The following is a 26,096-nucleotide window of genomic DNA, read 5'->3' on the forward strand; positions in this document are numbered from 1 at the left end:
CAAGACAGCTGAGCTACATTTCTGTCGTTGGTTATTTAATCTACCATTACAGCTTGTAACAATTGTTAGTTGCCCTGGATAAGGGCGTCGGCTAGGAAATAAATAATAATACAGCTACGTACTTGGCTTCCTGCACTTCTGCTTTTATTCGTTCTGAATCTTGTTAGATAATACTGTGGCTATTGATATACACACACACACATACACGCAAGTCACTGACATACAGTAAGCGGTAGAGCAATCCCCCTTGGTCCACTTGAGCTGTAACATTCATAAAAGTGTTTGTTTTTGCTTGTTTTGTTCTTTTTTATTATTGTTGTTATGTGTCTAATAATCCACTTTATATGCTGAAAGCTTATCTATGGTTTCAATAACATCTTCAATCTTCAATCTTCTGATTTTAGAATGTAAGTCAGTTTCTTTAAATGAGATATTAGTTTCAATCAGCACATGGGGTGAATGAACTGTTCAGAAGATCCTGCCATAGCTGCATCCTTTGCAACAAGAAAGGCTCTTATTTCCCCATTTTCTAAACACAGAAAAATGTATCCTTCCAATTCAGAATATTGAATGTCTTATGGAAAGTGAAAGGTCATTTGTAACTGTCCACAGGATTGATGGAGTTAAGATAGCTCCTTGACCTTCACCCTGCACTCACGAAGAACAGTCTCAGATGACAGAGCATCAGGCAAGTTTACAGAGAGTGTCCATACTTACTCTAGATTGCATTTCTGATGTGTTCGTTTGTATGCCACATAAATGTATGTCAAGATTTAATTACCTTGTCTACCTTCATTAAACAGTAAACTGTCATATAATACTGCTTGCCAATGTCTACAAAGTGCACTAATTCAAGCATTTCTGTCTGCTTTTTGCCATCCCTTTAAAATGATATTCTGGAATAATTGCTTTTGTGGGCAATGCAAAAATGTCATGGTCAACCTTAACAGGTTTTCATGTTACTCAGCGGTCTGATCTTGATGCTTGGTCTTTAGCTCTAACATGATTTTAAATAATTGTTACGGGGGCGGGGAGATCTGTGCTGACTATCTGGCGCATGCGTGGTACTGCAGGAAGGGGGCATCAGCCTCGTAGATCCGCCTGTCAGTGATGGCAGTGACACAGAGAGGTGGGGAAGAGGGCGTGTTGGCTTTCCCTCTCTCTGAGTGACTGAGAGGCGGGCCTTGGTGGATTGCTCAGCTCATAAGTACTGCGCTTGGTTATGCATTCAGGTGGCCGTGATTGGAAATACCCAGAGACGCTGGCTGAGAAGGCCAGTGTAAACATAGAACAGGCAGGAACACCAGTGGTTGGAGCGAGCTACCAAAATAGACAAGCATGGCTGAGGAAGACAGCCAGCCTAGAGAAAGAAAAAAATATAGCAAATAAATTGTTACGTATCCGAGGGAACGTGTTTGAGTAGAAGGGGAACCTTGGCCACCCCAGAGTATAGTGCATAACAGCGTAGGACAGAGACCCAAGCTGACCGGCTTAGCGGCAGTGGGGTCACTGCGTAAGCAGCACCTTTATTTTGTAGTTTTATTACTGAGCACCTGTGAGTGCACCAGCTTTTAACTGCTTACCAGTATTGGTATTTCTGTGGTCGTGTTTACCGTTTCCGGTACTCAGGCCACGGACAACAGCGCGGGCTAACAGAAAAATATCTAAAATAATAAAACTGGGCACCAGTGCAGTGTTTTCAAATAAAACTTCTGTCTCTCGTGTGTGTCAGTGAATTGCCCACCACCCTTCCACAATAATAGATAAACATTTTTAGTGAGAGGATTGTTAAATTTAAAACAACATTTAGCATGTCAAAAGCTATCTACTGAATCTCAAAATTGAATAAATTAAATATAATGTTAAAAAACAAAGTATTCTTTTTTAAGTATCTGCTGGCTCTTTGCCTTGACCCTCTATATTTTTAGTAGGAAATGATTTTCCTACATTTTAAGCTTATTGAAAGCCCAATTTAAAAGCCTGGACCAGACTCAAAAACTCCTTTGAAAAAATAAGCTGTACATATGCAAGGAAAGAAAAAAAAAAAACATTGTTATTTGCATATTTAAAACAGGAACTGCGGTTTAATAATTTAAAATGATTTCAAACACACGATACAAGGTTCTGCCAGCACATTAAACAAGACAGATTTCCAAAGGGAAAGACATGATTTTGACTTTTTCTCTGTGATTGAGATTGTATGGTATCCATGACAAAGAACTTTGATATTTAGATTATTTTGCCAGTGGCCAAGAAAACAGTTAATACATTTCACAGAATGCATTAAAAGCTCTTGAGAGAACTGTATCATATCTGTACTGCATAATTTCTTTGTGTTTGTACATTCCATGCATGCATAATATATCATGCTGCACTCTTCCCAATCACAGTTATCTGGCTCATTCTAGCATAATTTTGAAGCCATGACATACGTCATACTAATTTCCATATCTAATCAAAAATAAAGGTTAAAAAAAACAAGATAAAAAATAGTGTATATCACTCAAGAAAAAAATAAAAATAACAGTACACAAAGCAAATACCTTCCTTTTAATTTCATGGGTTCACACCTCTCACATGAATAGCCCAGAAGATTTAATGCACAAGGGTCCAATGCTAGCTAACATTTTCTAAATATTTACAAAACATGTATAGAATTTATAAATTAATTCTGGGTATTGGGCCTAGATCTGACAAGCACTGGGTCATATTACAAAGTCATAACAAGTGATGAAACTGGAAGAATTAAAAATTACCTGTATTTGAGATACTACCAACACAAAAATATACGGTATCAGAAGGAAGTTTGAATTAGTATTAGCATTACAGTATAAGGCATACATTTTTTAAAACAATTTCTGAAAAATGATGATGTCTACTAATTCCCTTGGTATAGAAAAATCTATTAGGAAAAAAAAAAAAAAAAACTTTTGAAAAAGAATGAACACTATAATTGGGTTCTGAAATGTTGAAGCAATAAATAATCACAATGACTTTACATTAACTTAAACAGAGAAACATGGAAGACATTATTTCAAATGAAAACTTTTGGTTATTTGTTCAGCTGCTCAATGTTTAGAAAGTTAGGAACAAAAGCTATTATTGTTCAATGTATTTTTTTACAGGAAATAGACAGTGGCAAACTTACAGTAGTTCAACATATGAGATCAGAGAGACAGTTTTTACAGTAAACCAAAACCAGATGTTGGAAAGACATAGGACCCTTACAGAAATGAATAGCTTTGTTGTTTGCTTAGCAATTCTGAAGATAGATGTGAGCTTGATTAATTGAACAGCAACATGTAGCCCTTGTGTTTAATCATATTATTATTATTATTATTATTATTATTATTATTATTATTATTAAAGAGGGCTCTTTTTGTGTGTCTACACAAGATAACGGTTAAAGAAAAAAAATAACATTGTTTTTCATGGCATGTTTTATAAATAAAGAATCTCTTTTTTTTTTTTCTAAATCCCTAACTTAGTTAGATGTGTTAAACTTAACAGAACACATCAAATATCCCCTTGAAGTCTCTGTTGCAACCCCTGAATACTATTTGTATTAATATAATGTTACCTTAAAAAAAAAAAAAAAAAAAAAAAACTTGGATACCAGTGTGTCCTGGGAATTCCTTGGATCAAGTTTTCTTATCACAGAATGAGTGTTCACAAAAAAACGTTTTAAAGAAAAAAAAGATTGTAAGGTTTTCTTTACCTTATTACCAGCCGCTTTCCTTGTATCTTTCAGAGTTTCACTTGCCCTACTTAGAGCCTCCTGCTGTTTCAGAATTTGATCTTCCAGCTGCTGAGATTTTTCTGTCTTTTCCTGTAATCTGGACTTCAGCAGGCCAACTTCTAAACCCAGGGTATTAACTTGCTCTTCACTGTTCTTTAACTGAAAACAAAAGTTTAATGGCTTTTCTCTCCATCCTTCTGTAACCTGTTTACATAAATCATTCTAAATAAAACTGCTTTTTTCATACTTGGATCTCATAAAATAAAAATAAATAAATAAATAAATAAATAAATAAATAAAAGGAAACCCAAACTGTAACTTTTAACAAACAGGATAAGCACGCCCTTTAATCCTTAAAACAACAGTTACTTAGAACTAGATTTATTAACTTAACAGTTTTATCTACTGAAACGTCGTGGAACATTGCACTTTAGTGTAAGACCTTGATAAATCAGACCCATAGTAACTTACTATTTTGAGTGAATTGAGAACTAAGATCATACATATTGATGTATATTGCTGTGACAGATACCTTATATTGCATTTCCTCAAGCATTTGCTTCATGTTATCACACTGTTGATATAGTTCATTGTTAAGATGCTCTTTAAGTGCCACTGTCCTCTTCAAAGAATCTTGTGTTGCCTTCAAGGAGTTCATATCCAGTTGTAAATGTCTTATTGTTTCTCCACGTTCATTCACCTTCAAAAAATAATGTAAAACAACAGTTTAACCAAAAACTAATAGTAAAACTAAATTGACTAATAACAACTTTATTACCCCACGCTCGGGTAGAACCACTTATACAGTTGTCATGAAACTTGGTATTAAAATTGTTTAGCATATGTCTGTCTGTACATTTACCTATCGTCACACTTACACCTTTGCATATATCTGGAGAATTGCTTGGTAGAAACTGCAAAGAATATATTTGGAATCTTCTTGTCATGTACAGTTTGTGTACATTACAAAAATTTGTTTTAATAATGGCAGTGACTGTTTTTGTATGAGACTGTATTACATTTATTTTACAGTATAATTTCTACATTAAAAAAAATATATATGTTTTTGTTTTGCTTAATTTCACTGGAACTTCTGGGCAACCACTGTCTACTCAAGCTGGGATTTGAAGTTCAAGGGGTGCTGCCTTGTAGCAGCTTATTCACATTTATAGGTCCTAACAACCCAGGCAAGCTTAAGTAATCCTGAAAAACAGAAATTATTTGTAGCTGCTCAACTGTGCTTAATTAGAATACTATACATCAAATTCTGACCCAAACCTTAAACTATCACAAGAGGCACTGCTTTTTAAAGTAAAATAAAAGTGTTTTTTTTTTTTTTCAATGTACATGAACTGACTAAATATCACCATGGTCGAAAACTGCAAAATCATTTTCATTCAAGTGTTTCTTGTCATTGAATATATATAGGGCTTCTGATTTTCTGTGTTTTACCCTGACTTTTCTAGCCTCCTTTAAAAATCAAATTGATACGTGTTAAGCCACTCGTATATCTCAATCACAACTGAGAAAAGCCTTAATAGTAAAATTGATTTAATTTACTTTTTTTTTCTTCTGTGAAACAACTAAAAATCGGGTTTTAAATCGTAAGTCATACTTTTTCATTTAAAAGCTGAAGCGACTCATCTTTATCAATGTAAATACAGTAACAGAAAAAATTAAGGCCTGACCAATTTAAAAGCCCATTTAGTTGTTTCACAGAAAAAAAGAAAAAAAAGTAAATTAAATCAATTTTACTATTAACACATTTTTCAGCTGTGATTGAGAAACATGAATGGCTTAACAGGTATCAATTGAATTCTTACAGGAGAGTATGAAAGTCAGGTTAAAACACTGAAAATCAGAGGCCCTACATATACAGTACAGTACTCATTCAATTCACTATCAAGCAATAGTGCAAGCAACAATCATCAGTTATGTGATAGCATTAGATATCATAGCAATGGACAACCCTGAGGATGTAACAGTAAGATCATTTGAAATAGTGCACAGCATCATATACTCAGGTTGTTGTGTCAATAAATAAATAAATAAATAAATAAATAAATAAATATATCACAAAAATCCTAGGCAACTACATTCTACACGCGTTAGTATTCATGGTACCTTACTTGTATGATAGGCAACTGTTAACTGTGATTGCACTTTATTAAAATATACTTACAATAGTAAAAAAGTAGTTGAGATTTGCCTTGACAGAGTACAGTATGTGTTTGTTATTACATGCCAACACAGTAGCTGGTGAAGTTGACCTCAGTGTAGCCTCGGATAGATCAATGAGCAATGAGAGAATGAAAAAAAAAATGCTGGCAAAACTAGGAATATGTCTGAACCTCCTGTCAAACAGCACACACACTATCTACAAGTAGTCAGTTGGTATAACTCAAGGTTAATGGAAAAAAAATAGAAGCATCCCCCTTTTTTTTTTAGATAGATTTAAAAGGTAGCAAGTACTTGGAATTTCAAAACAGAAGTACCATTGACTATCAAAGAAAATTTTAAACAGAAGTGCTTTAAACCAGAGATAATTCCCTAGATAGCAGATTCAACAAAGAGATGGAAATAGGCTTAAAAGACTTCTGAAGATAAGATTCAGTCATAACCCCCCCCACCCCCCCACCCCATTGCCCAGTGGTATATTGATGACATAGGCACTACGTCAAAAATTACAGGATGGGTATATTTAAGCAAATGTGTTGTCAAAACAATGAAGAACATTACAGTTCAGTACATGGTTAATGACTTAACCGAAGACAATTATTCAGAAGTGAAAGGAGACTTGTCTGATATGTGATTTACAAATGTCAATATACTGTAGACCCTATAGGGTTGATGATTAGTAGCATTGAAGGCATGTCCAGCACATGCTGTTATGGCAGAAATCCTGTTCTCTGCAAAACAGGGTATGCTCATATTTTACTATATTAAAAAACTGGGAAATATGTCTAATCAATACAGTACAGACATTGATGGAACAAACAGGAACATACATACCTCCAATACCGCTTCTTTATCAGACAGCTGAGTTTGTTCAAGCTGCTTCTCTAAATAGCATATTAACTGATTCTTTTTTTCAACATCATCCACTGCAACCAGGTACTTCTTTTGCAATTCTACAAGCATTTGTTCCTGCTGATGGATCTGCAACAAGTTTAAGTAACATATAAGATCAATAAAGACCAAACCAATGTACTCTGAAAGAGCTAGAATCTCCATTACTGATCACAGTTTGTAAGACAAGCAGAGTAAATGATAGTTTATCAAATCACCATGTTATGAAAGCAACTGTAAAAATAGTTTGATGAACAGAGGTATTTTCCTTGTGACCGGTATTTTTCATGGTCTTGTTTTCTTTGTTTAATATTGTCAGGAATGGAAATAAGACCCCCTTTGCATAGCAGTTTGATCCATTCCTGGTTTTAATATGAGTTTAATAAGATACACCTGAGCTTGTTACTTATACACTGTGGCTAATCAAGCTTGTAGTATAACCTGGAATGGGTGAAACTACTATGCAATAGGAGACTTTTTACTACTGAGTTTACTACTATATACTTGGTGCTTGATGTTTTCAGGTTTTATTTTTGATCACATAATCCTTTTAAACTTATTTTCAGTCAATTCCGTTTCCTAATTAAACTCTGTTAATTACAATATAATGCCACTTGTTTTACCTTGACATCTTGACTGAGCCTGATTCTATATCGGTTAATTTTTGTTTTAAACAGATGTGACAAATGACGTTAATTGCTCATCGCTGATCCTAATTGCATTTCTTTCTTGCAGTTGCCTAGTTTATCGTAGTGCTTTTGTTATTTTCACTCATTTAACAGAGTTGTCCCGACAGATTTTCTTTTCAGCATAAAATACCCAGAATTGATAGCAAGTTCATTATTTAAAATATCCTTGATTTGTATTAAAGAAAAAAATAATCTTAAACCCAGTCATTTAAGTATTTGGTCTTACATCAAATCCGAGGAAATGTGTTACTAGAGGTGCTTTGTTCTAGCAACACAACTGTTCTTGGTGTTGTGTGGCAGGAAATCAAAAAGAAAAAAATATATATATATATATATATATATATATATATATATATATATATATATATATATATATATATATATTTTTTTTTTTTAACATAATATATTCACTAAGATGTGTTGATTACTGGGGATAATTTGGGCAAGCTTTACTCAGCAACATTCAAAAGATAAGTTATTGTACTTGCCTTTCCCTCAGCTAATGTCATTTTCTCATCGTACTCAAACTGCTGCATCCTCAGTTTATGGATTATATCTTCAGTACAACATATCTGTAGGGTATAACAGTAGAATTTATGGGGTCAAAATAGTTATAAAGTTTTGAAGTTCTAAAATAGTAAACCATATTTATCAAAAACAGGCCTGCTAAACAAAAGCTCACCTCATTGTTGTGAACTTCCTGTTCACTTTGAGCAGTTACAGTTAGAGCTTCCAGCCTTGTCTGTAGCCGGCCATTGTCTTCTAGAGACTCTTGATATTTAAGCTGAAGTTGTTGTAACTCTTCGTTTTTATCAACAATAGCTTGATCGAGCGCAGAAATCTGAAATCGAAATAAATAAATACAAATAACAATAACTAAAGTGTAGCATCATTTAGGATCTATGTTTGCAGGTCACGCTGATACATTCCCACTGCCTATATATCATGCCTACCAACAATTATTTTTAATAATAATAATAATAATAATAATAATAATAATAATAATAATAATATCTTTATTTTTATATAGCGCCTTTCATAGTGGACCACCACCATAAAGCGCTTTACAGAGGTAGGCTGTGAACTGTGCATTATATGCAGAGTCACTTACAATAAGGCACTGATTTAACATCTCATCCGCAGGATGGAGCACAAGGAGGATAAGTGACTTGCTCAGTGTCACACAGTGAGTCAGTCAGTGGCAGAGGTGGGATTTGAACTGGTGACCTTCTAGTTACAAGCCCTGGACTTTAACCACTGGACCACACTGCCTCCTGCATTGAATCAAATACATATTGTAGGGCATTGTAATATTACTGTTTTTACATTACTTCCTATAGCTGCTTTTCTAATTGTGTTCTCAATTTTCTCAATGTATTGTTTATTGGCCTTATTATTTTCAAAATCCTGCACCATGCTTTAATACACAAACTATTATCCACATATCTGACTGTACATCCATAACAAATCATAACAAATCCCCATAAACAGTTTAATCATAATTAGACAAGAGGTTACAAATAGCAAACTTTCTATACATCAGCCAAACCAGTGTTATCACCGTTAAAATGTACCTAACAGTAAGTAATACCTTCTTGCAGTTCATGTAATTCAAAGTCTGATCACATTTGGGCATGCATTTCTGAAGACAACAGATACCAGAATTCATGCAAAAGTAGGTCTGTCTGACCTAAATTTCAACACCCTCAAGACTTGGTGACATACCAAAGTTAATTTCAATTAGACGTAAAGTTTTCAACAAATCAAAATGTCTGATGTATATTCACCTCTAGTGTATCCCTGCCACCAAGGATATAAATCCCTGTAGTAAGTGGATGAAAAGAAGAAATGGCTAATAAAAATGAATGACACAAATAGTGAATTTCTACTGCTTGGCACTACTTAATATTTCTTCCAGTATTAAAAAAAAGGTTCACTTAAATACTTGATTTTAGAAATCTCTCACTTTAACTTAAGTGGATTGAGAAAAGAGTGAAAACGTGTGAGCTTAATGCTTGAAGCAGTAGTTACCAAGAACGTATTTCTCCAGTTCACAAAAACTCCATATGATATCATAGTCCACTCATGACCAAGCACCACTATGGGGCTTTACCGTGCCATTTTCCCTAAAAAGGTTAGAGAATGTTAGGTTATTATCATAACCCTGGTTCCCTGAAATAGAAATGTAACCACTACCATATGGGTGTTTACCTTGTGAAGACCCCGAACCTGAATTATACCAAAGCTGCGCGCCAGCGCCTGTGACAGTTATGCCTGTCCCCCAAGGGCATAAGAAGACTGCACGCAGATGCCAGCATAATTTTTCCTTCAAGCATGCTGCAATCATTGGCACAGCGACCTTGAAGGTTAATGGTTACATTTCTATTTCAGGGAACCAGGATTATGATTATGATAATAACCTGATAATAACGTTACCTATCAAGTACGAAATGTAACCATTACCCTATGGATGAGTGTACCAAAGCCGTCACAAGGGGAATATTGCATAATGACTGGAATGCTACAAGGCTAAGCCAAAGGCTACTTTGAGTGTTACCATATGCAGATCTGCCTACTCCTCAGAATTGGATTCAGGAGAATTTACTGACTTTCAGGAGTACAGAACATTTTTCAGGAGCAAGCGCGAGACAATATATGTTTTTTCACCCTACGTTACTCAAAATAATATATAATACTTCATTTGTCATCTTGTTTACACTCAATTGTCCTATTTACACTAATTTCTCAAGTGAAATTCACTTCTGGAGGCTCCTGGCCTAACAGCTCTAAAGCCCCTTGAGCATGCCAACTGAGTAGTCTCTGCTTGCAGTTTGGCTGGAATTTGACTTCACAACAAGTAGGGCCTGGAGAGTAGAGTCATCCATACTTGCTCTTTGTTCAGTTTTGGTTTTGCGCACACAGCTGAACACTCTCTCACAATGTGCACTAATGTGAGGAATGGTCATAAGGTTCAGCATGAATAGAGGAAGATTTTTCAGCAGTGGTTTGCCTTCTTCATCTACAGCTATAGAGAGGGACTTCCATGTCTCATCCAGTCTATCCTTCATGTGATATTCCACATCCATATACTGATATACACAGAACTCTAGAAGGATAGACTCTGAGCTGTCTCCTGGAGGCATGATGCTTGGGAATCTCTCCATAATGAGAGAGGATGTGTTGCTGTTCAGGCGCTGACTGACATCTGCCACTTCTATGTGCTGCCAAACAGGATCATTAAGAGGCATCTTCTTAAGCATGTAGTCACAGGCAGCTGTGAAGAACTTCTTCACATTCTTGAAGAACTCTTCCACATCGTCTGGCTGAAGACCATTTTGGTGAGCACTTTCTATGAAACATTGTGTTGAATCTCCAATGATGAGCTCCTTATTGTCCTTCTGGTTATAAACTAGATTTTACTGCACCTCAGTCACAGCTTTGTAGATCATAGCACTTGGTTTAACAAATCTACAGAGATACAAAAAAAGAAAAAGAAAGAAAGGAAAATGAGCACTTACTCAAGAAAGTAAGTAAAGGAAAATACTCTCTTCAAACTTCTGCAGTACGTAATTGAGCTCTTTCAGTAAACAGTTTTAATTAAAAAAAACAAAACTACTGATTATTTATTCATATATTGTAATGTATATATAAATATTATCTTTCAAATGTGTAATTTGTGCTGTGAAACATGAGTGTTTTGTTTGTCATTAATAATACTGTGTGTAATTATTTGTACGGCTAACACGATCCGGAGCTCTGCACTTTTGTTGTCACTAAAGAACTGTATTCACCATGAGCACTAGAGCACGCACTGTGGACAGGTGTTTGTGTTTGTGTTACGTGTGGGTGAACTGAAATGGGACTGTTATTATTTCGGGGCAAACCTGCAGATTATAAATAAGCAATACACGCCGCTGTATTGCTTCATTAACATTGTTTTTGTTTACTGCTGTTGGCCATCAGGCATTGGATTATACAATTAAACCTTCATTGCACCTGGATTATCGTTGTTTGTCCGATTATTGATGATCTGCACCTGCACACTGTTAACCACTTTGCCACAAGGCTTAATACCTTTTTCAGCAGCAATATAGAGAAGATGACAGACACATCCAGACAGGAACATGTCAGGGTGCTGTTCCTTCATGCAACGATATAGGCCTTCATTATGCCCATCCATAATGTTGGCATTGTCACAGCCAAGAGCTAAACAGTTCTTCCATGGGATCTTGTGGCCTTCCAACTCATTTGCAATTAGCTGAAGTATATTTCTTCCTGTGGACAGAATTTTACAAAATGTAACTGGCTATAAAATATTTGAACAAAATTAGTTTCAATAACCACAAACAATACGAAAAACATCGAGAGTAACAGGGTATTAGGCACCATACTTTCAACTTTTACTGCTTTAATCATTTTTTTATTAAGATTTTTCACTATGAAAATTATCCAAAAAAAAAAAAGTCTGATGTATTTTATGAAAATCATGTTATGTGGTACAATACAGATGAACAACTTGTCAAAAGTTAACAAATATACACTTGGTTACTGGTAAAATGTATCCACAATAACACAGCAGTCCTCTAACAGTTATAAACTATTGTTTTTACATACAGTGGTGCATAATACCACGCGTTACCCTAATTATTAATACAAATATTATCATAACAAAAATCAATTACTTCAATTAAAAATAAAATAATCCTTCTGACTCCATGGTCTCTTAAAAATGAAGCAATATATTAATTAATCACTTACCAGCTGCCGATCCTTCGATGACTGGAACAGCAAGCACCTCTGACTTCTCAGACAAATTTGCATCCACTGTCCACACAACCAGAGGAAACTGCTTAACCCCTCCTTTACATTGCTACCATCTGTGCTGATTGTGAATGGCATCTTGTGCATTCTGTTATGGAGACTTTCTTGGGCCATGAGCAAAAGTTCCTTGATCAGTGCTGTAGATTTAGAACGGCCACACTGACATTTGTTTATTATGGTTGAATCGTGAAACATCTGTTTTAAAGTTGTAGTGATGGAGATGTTGTTTGCGTGTCCAGATAATGCTCTTGATTTTGAAAAAAGCTCTTAATGTTGTTAGAATTTTGTTTCAATTTCAAAAATTTGTTGTGCTTTTTTGAGGCGACGTGTCTTCTGCAGTCATCCTTTCCTCCGTGTGTGACAGAAATGTCATTATTGCACACATCGCAGAAAGCAAAAGTCATCCCTTTCTTTGATGTTTTTAATACAGGCCATAAGTGTGAGTATTCAGAACAAAACTTCTGCCAGTGTACATGCTTTGGTTTCTCTGCGAGAGATCCGTGACCTACTCCGTGATCGACTTCTGTGCGATCAATAGCCTGAGAAAGTTCTTCCGTTTCGCTCAACTTCGGCTTTTTTGAAGCTTCAATAGGGCTTTGATGAAAACGATTCATTTTAAATAACTAAGTCTAGTCAGGAGATTGGAACTGACGTTTAAAGATTCAAAACTGATTGTTTATCAAACTTACGAATCAGTATGCCTATTTGTGATTGGTTCCATAAGCCTGCCACCAGGCATACGTAAGCTGCGTAGTGCGTACCTTATAAAGAAACATCCATGAAAAAAAAAAATAGTAGTATACTGCAAATACACCAGTGCCAAAATAGTATAGTATAATAGTAGGCTATACTAAAACCAGACTATTTGAGCACAAATGGCCTACATTTGCCATACCAGTATATAACTTTTATATATACAGTATATATATATCGTAAGATAGCGGGTTGGGTGAGACAGCAGGGAGGGGGTTAAAACCTCCCTGCGAGAGCGAGGAAACATGTGAGAATGCACTGGTTGTTAATTGTTTTATTAATGATTGTCCGCACCTGAGCGTGATTTGGGGAGTTTAAAAGGAGAGCAAGCAGTCTGCTCGGGGCTGCTGAGGAGAAGGAGGCAGAAAGGGGTGCTCTGCTTCCTGGCAGTCGGGAGTGAAAAAGTAAGTGCTGTAGAGAACCAGTGTGTTTTGTAAGGACGGGGAAACAGCGTAGCTGTCCCGTGTTAGTCAGGGTGTTCCTGTGTGTTAGTTAATGCTCGTACAGAGCTAGGCGTTTGTTTTGTATTTTGTTTATTTTTTTTGTTTATTAAACATAGCGCACCAGCGCTTTAAAAAATCAATTTTTGTCGTGTTGGGTCTATTTTTAAAGGGGCAACGAACCCGAGTGGGTGCAATCCTTTACAATATATATAGCTTGCGGGCAGGGACATAGCGGGTCAGCAGGTCGAGGAGGTACGTGGGACCTGTGTGATGAAGGATATTGTAGGTGAGCAGGAGAGTTTTGAAAATAATCCTGAACTTTACAGGCAGCCAGTGCAGCTGGTCAAGACGAGGGATGATGTGATCATGTTTTTTACATCTGGTAAGGATCCTGGCAGCGACATTCTGAACTAGCTGCAGTCGGTTTATGGTGCGTGCCGGGAGACCACCATATAGAGAGTTGCAGTAGTCGAGTCGAGAAAAGACAAATGCATGACAAAGTATCTCCGCATCCGGGAAGGAAAGGTAGGAACAGACTTTGGAGATGTTTTCGAAGATGATAGAAGGAAGATTTGACCACGGAGGAGATGTTAGCATCAAAGGAGAGGTTGCTGTCAAGAAGTACACCAAGGCTTCGTACTGTGGGGGAAGGCAGCAGCAGACAGTTCCAAAAAGCAGATGTTAGGTCAAACGAGGACATGCACAGAGGGAGCACCAGCATCAGCATTGAGCAGAAGATCATTTACAATCCAGAGCAGAGCAGTTTTAGTACTGTGATGCAGCCGGAAACCAGACTGTAGAGATTCAAGCAGATTGTTATCCGTGAGATGTTTCATCACCTGACTGGCTACAGCCCTTTCGAGAGTTTCTGAGAGAAAAGGGAGATGGAGATGGGGAGGAAATTAGATAAGTCATCCGGGTCGACAGGGCTACAGGAACCGAGCCAGGGACAGGGATAGGTTGAGAGTGTGCATAATGGAAGGAGCAAGATCAGAGGCATACGGACAAGATTAGTTGGTCAGGGGTCCAGGGGACACGTGGCAGTAGTTGATTTCAACAGTAATTGCTGATGTTTCTCCACTTGGAAGGAAGGGAAGGAGAAAGGGGACTGTAGGAAGACACTGAGGAGGAAGACGAGGAGCATGTCTTCTCGACTGGACTCCCTTGAACGTGACTCCTACCCTCTCTTGACACAACGCCAAGGGAGGAGGGTCCAGCCTCACTAACTGTGTGTGGCGATGCTGAGCGCTAAGCAGGCGTAGGTGAGCTTTCTCTTGAATGACGGGCCACTCGACTCTCAAGTACACGCTTTCAGAAGGGGGCACAGAAACCACACAGTGGAAATCTGCCAGGGCTCTTTGAGCATGCTCAAGGCCCAGACAGACAGTGCACTTATAGTGCCCATCTTTTGCAGACAGCTTGGCCTTGCAGAAAACACACGCATGGAAACCAGGCATGGTAATGGTGCAGTGTACACAGTACTAGTGTCAGAGGACAGTAGTTCTGCACTTGGTACAGACACAAGGTGCACTTGGTACCGACTCAGTACACAATGTACCCACCCTTGGTACCAACTCAGTACACTCCATACCTACACTCGGTACTGACTCAGTACACTCCGTACCGATACGCGGTACCGACAGTGCACTCGGTACCTACACAGTGCACCTGGTACGGACACAGTGCACTTGGTACTGAACGGTAACCTCGGTCCCAGTATTGGCACTGGAAGCGGGGGCGACAGAGTCACAGTTACCATGAGTAGTGTATTAACAGGAGAGTCCCCTTTGTAAGATGACCACTGTCTAACCTTCCAGTCAGTACAGACACGAGACTGGAAGCAGCCTGCTTGTAAAACAAGCCTTTGGAAGAGTGTGCCGATAGTGACACTAATACAGCATTAAGCTGCTAAAGTAGGCATGCCCACAGTAGCTGCTTGGTTTCATTTCAATCTTTACTCTGTAAGAAAGAGAGAGAGAGAGAAAAAAAACACAAACTGAATATATTATAACAATATAGAAATAATATACAATATAATTTACACACAACCGGAACGCGAAGCGAACACGGTTGGAGAGAATGTAACTCAGAGGAGTACAGTATTGCACAGCTGAAGGACTGCTAAGGATCCCAGAAGAATGGCACTTGAGCCGCAGGCTTCCTGTGGGGCAATAGGCCACGGCGGGACTTTACCATAACTCTGCTGAAAACACAAGAAAAGCTAGAAATAAACAATTTTACTTCAGCCATTCAATATATTAATTCAACATCTTAAAGAGGAAACACCCACTTGGAATGGTTAATATTCCCTACGTGAAAGGAAACTGCATCCACACGTCGTTTTCTTATATGTAATGTAAGAAAACGTAAATCTTTGTAAATGCATCTTTATTTAATATTTTATTTTTTTCTCAAATTAAGGGTGGGAAATTTGGGCTGTGTCTTAAACTCATAGGAGTACGGTAACTGAAGTAAACATATATTTAACATTGAAATAGTTTCCAATATTTTGATAGAAAAATACAGATAACACCTGACTTCTAACTGCGGAACTGAATTAGGAAATTAGATGATTTTGCCGATATAGAAAGAAGGTATATTATGGGAAAACATGATTTCAATATTTCCTATATGCCTCAGTTTACGAACACACAACTGATCATTTTCCAAATAGTGATCCATTAGCTTTCCTTGTGTATAAGGATAAAAGGGGGATTATTTAAGTCAAGCATGACAGACAGTTGGTGTTTTAGTGCAACAGCCAATGGCATTAGAAAATGCTTACATTTTGCTTAAGTCGAGAATATCAGCAAACCTGATCACTTATCTTGCTTAATTCATTCTGTTTTACAGCCACGTAATTGTCTTTCTTATATTGCTGGAATAATATCAAAGCCACAGCAGACAGACAGATATGACATATTTGCCACATTTGTAAAAGAGCCATTGATTCTCAGTTACAAAGTACCACAGTACTAACATTTCAATACACATTCAAGTATATTTTAATTTTGACATTTAAACTGGACTTCTATGAGTTTTTCTTATTGTTGCCCTGACTTTTATAGTGTAATAATGACCACAAGGTACTGTAGATGAAAGATAGGAACTTGTATTCCCGTTTTGATTACTGTACAAAAAATAGCAAAAATATTAAATAAAAAAAAAATGCTTGATGCAGTATTAAGGTTTGCAAATGTTGGTAGCTATATAGTGTTATTTGTAACATTTAGTGTTTTTTTTTTTTAATACGTCAACTCTTTCACACAAGTCAATGTTTATTTAATTTCTTTAAAGTTTCATTATATCTGTATGAATATACACAGCTGTTAGACGGGACTGATTGCTGTGACTATTTAAGAATAAAGTTTATTACAGTTATTTAAATAATGTTTTTTTTTTTTTTTAATGTTACATTAGAGATTGTTAAATTCAACACACTTGTGTTTTTAATTTGGCAACATATCAAATACTACTGGTACCACAGTCGTTTATTAGCCCTTTCCAAATACATTGATGATATTTTATTCGGTTTCAAATGCAATAACAAAATGGCCAGTATAAATTTTAATTTATCCAGATTTGTATAAAAATTATACGTTCAACCAGAAGTCACTTTAAATGTTACTGAAGCTGTGCAGGGACAGAGATGGCAAAGGGTGGGAGCCGTCGCATTAAACAGAGATCTAGATCTACTATTTATTTCAAAGGGGAGTTTATTTTAAAGCAGACATATTCCGTTGAACAAAATAAAAAAAAATCTAAGGACCCCATAGTGTGTTTCAGAATTTCAACTTGATCTGCTTTTTACTGTGCAAAGGCAGAGTTAGTAGTATACTGTTTGTTGCTATGTGAAGTATGCAGAGGAATGTGGTGTTAAGAACTGCTACCGGGTCGGCAAAAACAATGTGTGTTATCCATAGGAGCGTGTAATACAACAAACTCATTATAAATATGACAAAAAGTGCATAGAATGCATCGGAGCGCGTTTTGCACCGGTGTGCGGCTATATCTGAAATTTACAGTATGTATTACAGGAATTATAAACAGCTAATTTGACTATCTTTGTATGAAAGCAAAATGAATATTATCACCCAACAGGGAACCTACCATCTATTCAGTTTTCTAACTATGAACAGTGCCACATAGGTTATGTGTTCCTTTAACACAGATGTACCAGTGCAAACATTAGCATATGGAAACCGGAACCTGTTGTGACAGCCAACAAATGATTATCAGATTGTAACAAAGCTAGCTCAACAGCTTCCAAACCAAGAGAATGGAGACACAGCTGGAAGGTGGATGTAACAGAAAATTAATTAAGTAATTAGCCTAATGCATTCTTTACTAAATCTCTTCTTGGCAAGAGAAATTAATTCATTACACTGATTAACTGAATTAACCAAAGCTATAATTATGCAGTTGCACCCCTTACATACCCTCTAAGTCTGGCTCCACTGACTAGTCCCTTTCACCAGGTGGGATGCATTGTACATTCACCTCTGCAGTTTATCCTAATATGTACAATATTCTGCAGACTGTAAACCACCCAATAGATTTCAATACAAATCAGATAAACAGTCACCATGGGTATGATATGTATAGTTAGCCACTGTTTTTTTTTTTCCCCCATTGATGCATTATTATTTATGAAAGGTCTACCTAAGGGTATCTTCAGAAATACATACAAATAAATCCATGACTTAAAGGAAAAAGTATGTAAGGTTTTTGTTTCACAATATATAAATAAATGTGACATACATACTAAGATGTTTTATAACCTATATTAAAAAAGAAAACTAAAATTATCTTTTTGAATGACATATGTCCAATAAAATGTTTTTTTTTGTTGTTGTTTTTTTTTAAATATCTGACCAGCCCTCTGTTGTAAGTCAATTTCATGACAGGTTTGACAGCATTTCTGACAGACGGCTAATATTAGGTGTTTGGCTGGCAGGTGCTTGAGGACCTCTCGAATGTAAGAAATGACTGGAATTATATGCAGGACTGTAAATCACTGAGGAATGGTTTCCTGCAACCTGCCAACCATATTAAAAGTAAGTTATAGTAGTATAATTCTAGCCAGGTGTTGTTTAACAATATTAAAAATGTCTGTACTGTACAGGGAAGTCTGAGTATGTGTAACAAAAAACCACACTACCACAATTTTGGAACAATGTACTTTGGTTTGGAGTTAAATAGACCTACATTTGGCAGTTTATAGTAGAACAAGAAATAAAAAGATACATTCTAAGATGTATATTTCCATCAGGTTTGCTAGTTAACTACTGCAGCTCCATAACTGGAATGTTGATCAAATTGATTTGAAAAACAAAGCCTTTCGCTCACAACAAACACCTTTTCTTTAAAACCAACATCAGTTACTGCCACTTGTAATCTCAAAGCATTCATGAGAATACATCAAATCAAACACCAGAGTGAGGCAGAAAGCCACTTTTTATCAGTGACTGAACTACTGTATGATTTATAAGGGACCTGGGTTTGTTTTATAAATATCTGCATTATATTTTTTTTAAGATTGTAAAGTAGTATTTTTATTTTTATTTTTTTTATAAATGAACTGCAAATTAAATGAACAAATACAAACAGATATCAGATTTATATACAGCTATAGCCAAAAGTTTTGCATCACTTATAATTTAAGGATTGAGACATAATAAAATAGATTAACATAATTTAGATATTTTATTCAACATCATGTAATCAAAGAAACTACAAAAGTCTACTGGAAGCCATAATTGTAGTAGAATATTTAATGTTAGATTTCGAAAAATAACATTCTTCAATTTGTGTCAGTTTTATGTTAAGCATATGGAAAACGACAAAGCGTTTTGTAATTCAATATGTTAACATAACATTATTCAGCAGGTTTCATTTGGCCATACCAGTACAGCTGCTGTATTTAGATCATTAACAATGTTTCAATTCTTACATTCAAGCCATTATTTACCTCTTCTTTTGCAGAAGTGTACCTCTCTTTACAACCAGTCAGATCCTCATTTATCTGCCTTAGTTTCAGCTGTTGCTCCTGGATTTTCCTTGTACATTCTTCTGTTAGACTCTTTGTCACCATGGCCACTTTGGTTTGTACCTGGAAGACAGTAAAGTATCGGTTTCTATATGTATTTTTTTTTTTCAAACTTATATATGTTTTACAATATTTAATATTGACTAAGGAAGTCTCTCATTTCAATGTGTGTATGTGTGAGAGAATTTAACAGCCTGCCTAATCCTTACAATGCTGTCTGTTCTGTCTAACCTAGAGCAAAGGGGATACACAGGCTCTGTAATTTAACCACATGTTACAATTGAGCTTGAATGCCAACAAAATAAATACATACATACATACATACAAACATACATACATACATACAAGTAGAGATGTAATTGGTGAAATGAAACATCTTTTAAAACTATAAAATGCTAAGGAAATGCCCTTTTTCTGTCAATAGATGGCTCCTAAACATTAATGTTTTCTACTTTGTTGTAGATCTGTGAATCCGCAGTGCATATAAAAGATGTACATTTTGTTTTCCATATCCACCCCCTAAAACAAAAGAATCATGAATATTTTCTGCCCTCAGTCTCATGTTGAGTCTCATAACTGTTACAAGCTATTAAGCCCCATTTCATTACCATATATTTAATGCAGTGATGTGCCATATTTTATGCAATGCTTTGTATGACAATGTTAGTAAAGGGAGTCTATGTAGGTGTGGTTTCTGCCTATGATTTACAGACATCTAGCCATGATCTACCACATCTGTGGAAGCAGAGTTGCTGACAGTAATTTGTTATGCTTACAAACCTTTTATTAAAACATTACAAGCACAACCTAGTTAAAATAATATACCTGACTACAGTATATCTGCCAATTTACAGCACAACACAGAACACAACATACAAAATAGCTTCTTACAATACATTTCCTGCATATCGTATATATTTTTTTGTTTTGTTTTCAATATTAATTTCAACATTAGTTTGAATTTTGTATGATGAAAAACACACACAGAATCAGACTATGTGTGTGAACATGGAATACAAATTTTAAAAAAAGCACCATTGGACTTCTCCAGAGGGAAGAAACAAATGGTTAGATATGTATATTGAAGTATTTAGAAATTAAATAGTAACAGACCTAAGAAGTAAAGGTAAACTAAATTTAACAAGGAATGAAGAAGCAGCATTAAAGGAATTAATAGAGGATGATAGCATCATTATAAGATCAGCATATAAAGGTTCTGGGCTTGTAGTAATGATCAAAGATGATTATATAAAAGCAGTATGGACTGAATTGCAAAATATACATACATATGAAGAAGTAAAAACTAATAATAATAACAGCAGAATAAAAAAGTGAGAATTTTGGCAGATACAGTATATAAAAATGGGTTTGTATCGAAATAATTACAAAATTACATTCTTCCGCAAAATCCAAGAACAGGTTTGGTTTGAGGTAACCCAAAAATACACAAAGAAAAACAATTAATAACCCAACATATATTATTGTGGAAATAGCTGAAAGGCAGCAACAGCCCCATGTTGAAAGCTTACCTAGCTATGTTAAAGATACAACACATTTTCTGAAAAGGATAAAGGTTAAACTTCCAGAGAATACCATTGTATTTTGCATGGAAGTAAAATCCCTGTGTTCTGTCCTGTATCTCAGTGTTCCCTGGCATGAAACTTTAGAAGCATGTAAAGAGGTATTAGAAAACAGAGTAGATAAGAACATGATACATACGAAAGAAATATTAAATAGAATCAAGATTAGAAAATAGTTATTTTACATTTAGAAACAGTTACAAACAGAATGATGGTACAGCAATAGGCTCAAAATTAGGTATGCATTTTGCAAGCATGTATATCGGCAAATGGGAGGAAATGTTACTGAGTAAACTAGACAAGAAACTATTAGAATACTTAAGATATGTGGATGACTGTGACGGGGTGCCTGCCCATTTATTAATGTATATATTATTTTATTGTTGTTGTTGTTATGATTTATTTCCATTTATGTATATACAGTCTAACTTCACTATAATGAACCCTTCTTACAACAATCCAAGCAGTAGGAACCGTTTTTTTCAATGGAATGGAAATCAGCCCTATTAGAACGATCACTTTTACAAAATCCACCCTGATAAAACGATCTTGGTAGTGACTGATAACACTAATAACACTTTCTCCAGTGTGAATGTGTTATTCTCTCAGTGAAAACAAAGACCTTGGTAGGCTAATTTGAAGATAAGGCTGATTCACAGACCTATTGTAGTGCGAATCATGTGTGACGTATGCAACCGTTGCCATCTTCACACAAACTGCAACCATGGCAATAGGCGTGAGGAGGTGATTGAAACAGCGTACATTGAGAAAAGCATGAAAAATATGAAGCAATCTACGCTGGATATGTTTTTTTTTTTCAAGAGAAAGGGCACGTAATTACTGTATTCAGCATCTAAGTGCACTTTTTATTTTTTAATTTCTTTACTATTTTCTTTTAAATACAGTGCTCCCTTGCTATAAGGCTCTCGGTTATAACGCGCCTCGGATATAATGCTCCTACAATATGTTCCCCAATTCCCTGTACCAGTGATTCATGCAATATTTCTACAATAAATATAGTACCGGTGTTCAAACTGTAAACAACTTCTCAGTCTAACTTCCGTTTCTGTCTCGCTTTTAATACAGTATCTGAACTAAAGAAAAGCTGCGCTGGCACTTTATAACACAGACATCTTATTCAGCATTCGTTTTATAACTAGATAAATATTAGGCTTATTACATGGTTCTCTTTCCTAATGTATTTACTTTTTTGCTGCGAGAGGAGCTGCGGCTTTCTCCGGGAGACGAGATGCTTCAGCTTCACTTCAGCCCCACTCTGGCAGCTGAACCTGGGGTGAGCCCATTCCCTCTTCCCCTCTCCCGACCCGCTCTCCTCCTCGCACTTGGTTTGCTTGTCTGTCGCTTCGAACTGAACTCATGATCGCCATTTAGCCAGGCTACTTATAGTTTAAAAACTGCTAATTAAAATGATCCACGAGTGGGAATGTTACCTTTTTTGTAAAAAATATAGCATTGATTACATGGTTAATTCACGGAAAGTTACATTTTTGCTTCACTATATGTGAATTATAGAGATGGAGTTATTTTATTTTGCATTTTAGTCAGATGTGTGTTGTGTCCCGCGGTTTATAACGCTCTTTAGTCATAACGCTCATATTGTAGGTCCCCCGAGACCTGTGTTATAGCGAGCACTGTATACAGTTTAAATATTGATCAATATGAAAGAACTACTGTATAAAGATGTTCAATTCAATTTGGGTGTTTCTTCATCATTCTGATATAGCAAATTGCTAAACCCTATTATAGTGAACAACCTAATATAACAAACATTTCTCCAGGTCCCCGGAGAGTTCGTTATAATGAAGTTAGACTATATATATTTGTTTCTGTTATTATTATAATTGTGTGATTGGTTGTTTTGGACCGGAAGGGAGGGGGTTAAATTTCTCCCTGCCAGAAATACATGTGAGAATGTGGCTGAAGCCTTAATTAGGTAATTGTTGATTGTTGGTTAATTAGGCTCCAGCCAGATTATAAAAGTTAAAATGTAATTAAATTTGTTTGGAAGCACTTATGTATACTTCATAATTCAGAAAAAATGAAAAAAATCTTTCCGAAAGCAGTGACCATAGCTTTTAGAAGGGATGCAAATTTTGCTGACATTTTAATTCACAGTAAACATAAAGGGATCATAGATACATTAAGGGACACTGAAACCTGTAAAAGCACTTGTAAAGTGTGCAAATATATTGGCAAAGATAAAAGTGCAATCGCAAATAAAGAAAATATTGTATATATTGTTATATGGTATATTTTGCATAAAATGTAATAAAATAAAAAATGTAGTCCCTGACCACCTTCCGGCACCTCCCTCAAGACACACCTGTTCAGACAGCATCTGAAACCTCACAACTCTCGACTATACTGGACTATATGGCACCCAATTGTACCAGTACTTGCGTCAGCTTGTACTTGCACTGAACTACTCCATACCTTGCCATATTCTACTACTGCTCTTAATTATAACTATTTCCTGTATCTTGTACTTGATTTTACTCTTATAGGTATCCGTATTCACATTTTTTGTAATTGCTCGTATTTGAAATCATTCTTATCCATCTGTCGTACTTACTACATGCTCTTAATGGACTTTACTTGTATAAGCAAATATTTTTACAATAAGTTTAACTGCTCTTAGTCGAATTTGCTCTTAAATGTATTTACTGTATTCTTTATTTTGCTCTTATTTGAAATTGATCTTATTTTCTACTGATTTTACTGTACTTTATAACTGTTCTTATCTGTAATGTGATATTCTGTATTGTGATATTCTATAACGTGGTACTTTGTACTGTGGTATTTTGTAACAACTGTATAACAACCTGGATAAGGGTGTCTGCTAATAAATAAATAAATAAATAATAGGAGAGACAGGTACATCATTATATAAAATAATACAGAACCACCTATCACATATAAGAAATACAAAAGTAAATGAACCAATAGTTCAGCACTTTACAAGGAATAGATACACCATGGATGACCTAAAGTTTGTGGTTTCAGAAAAATTTAAATTAGATAATGATAATTAGACCATGATGCCTGAAGGTTTAAATAGGATGGAACAGTAGATCGTTACATCATTAGCTATATAGTGAATGACATCACAAAGACATTAGACTTAAAGATAAATACATATATGGTTACCATGGCATCAGACGCCTATAAATACCTCCAATGTTTGTTTTCAAACACACTTAAAAACAAACAAACATACCGAAACATTTTCCTAATATATTGCTTATAAGAGATCTAGAATCCAAGACAATATGATGCAAAGTAGATTTAAAAAAAAGTAATGCTGTTGAAAACACAGGGGTGAAATTTCATTTTGGAAGCTGTCACACCCCTCCAAAGAAATTTTTAATTTTCCTTTATGATACTATTGAGGTCAGTTTTCTGTTGAAAAACACATTTAGGATTTTGTTTATTGTAGCAATTTTGTGTTCTTTAGTAGTGGATGCAAAGCAGGAAAAAATATATAAATAATAAAGACAGGAAGACATTAGAAGGTCAATTTGTACTTACCAAGGAGGGGGTGTATCAATTTAGATCAATATATCACTTAATTCTGGGCAGAAAATTAAGAAAGAATATTTAAAATGGAATAATAAAATACATTTTGCTCCTTTGGTTTAGTGGATTGAATCATAGGGTTAATTTTTCTCCACAGCAACATATATTCAGAGGGGTCTGGCTTTGGCTGAAGAGGTTACGTTAACCAGTTTTACCATGTCTGTAAATTGTAAAGTTTTATCATAACAAAAGATTTTAGTCAGAAAATTATTTCTCTTTTTTTTTTTTTAGAAAAGTCTGTGATAAAGCCCATAGATTTGGTCCATCTTCCTTTCCAAACTACAAACAATCATGGGTGGGGGGGGGGGGAAATCGAAAAAACACATAAAAAAAAAAGCAATATTGTGTGGCCTGTGATACTGTTCTCTGAGTTCGGGGCTGCTCTCATTGATATGACAATCTAATTATAAATACTGAGTTTCACTCTGTGTCTGTACATTGACATATTGCTATTCTACACCATCTGTACAAAATACAGCAAGGCTCTTAATACAGTCACTGTTTTTCAATGTCATTAACTATACTCTCTTAGACAAATCTTGCAACCTTGAAATATCCATCTTACACATTTAACATTGGTCTTTTTTCTTATTAAGGTTGGGGTAAGTTATTTTTAAGTTAAACAATTACATGTCTACTAGCATTTTTTTTGTTTGTTTTGTTTTAGACTGTTACAACAACACTACTACTACTTTTGTCGACCAGTGGGCTCTGGGGGGCGTACTCTGTACCACCTCCCCTTTGGTTTTGCATATATAATTTACAGTCCTTTTTACTGTTTTTTTCAGTTAAATTAGTTAAGGTCTGTCTTTTTTAGCATCCTCAAGGGTGCTAATTTGAATTTTTGTCCAGCTGTCTTTGGACAGCTGGTGTAGTCCCGTCAAACGGACCTTAAATAGGACTACTACTACTACTACTACTAATAATAATAATAATAATAATAATAATAATAATAATAATAATAATAATGGCAGTTCTTAACTTCTACACATATTTTTGTTCACCAAATGTAACAAAATAATAATACATGTCCTTATATTCTGTTTTAGAGATATCCTTGCTGCATCACAAACAGTCTAGAGGAAAAAAAAACTACATTGCCTGTCTATCTAATTCTTTAAACCTAATGTCATTTAGATTATTGGCAAAAAACATTACTGATTTTGACAGATACATAGTAATTTTACAAGACACAGTATCAAGGCAGTTTTTTTGCAAGCGTGTTACTGCTGGAATAAGTAAAGCTGAATATGTCAGTAATTGGAGGCTTCGATTTAATATCCTCCATTTCTCCTAGGGTATACCTCAGTCAATACTCTTGCAAAGAATATCACAGTTAATCAAAACAAATAAATA

The 26,096-nt window shown here is 35.5% G+C and overlaps 1 protein-coding gene across 5 annotated transcripts in view; it reads right to left on the minus strand.

The window, feature by feature from the left end:
• The window catches only part of LOC117399755 (interaptin-like), a 201,892-nt gene that overhangs the window by 110,919 nt on the left and 64,877 nt on the right, over positions 1–26,096 (minus strand). For all 5 annotated transcript variants that reach the window (XM_059022200.1, XM_034920695.2, XM_059022202.1 and 2 more), the window contains 6 exons: positions 19,486–19,626; positions 8,180–8,338; positions 7,986–8,069; positions 6,752–6,898; positions 4,272–4,439; positions 3,719–3,898 (listed from right to left, as the gene is read on the minus strand). In XM_059022200.1, the coding sequence (XP_058878183.1) occupies positions 3,719–3,898; positions 4,272–4,439; positions 6,752–6,898; positions 7,986–8,069; positions 8,180–8,338; positions 19,486–19,626 (879 nt within the window). The remainder of the gene's footprint in view (positions 1–3,718; positions 3,899–4,271; positions 4,440–6,751; positions 6,899–7,985; positions 8,070–8,179; positions 8,339–19,485; positions 19,627–26,096) is intronic.

Source organism: Acipenser ruthenus, chromosome 4, assembly GCF_902713425.1.
Source record: "Acipenser ruthenus chromosome 4, fAciRut3.2 maternal haplotype, whole genome shotgun sequence".
NCBI lineage: Eukaryota > Metazoa > Chordata > Actinopteri > Acipenseriformes > Acipenseridae > Acipenser > Acipenser ruthenus.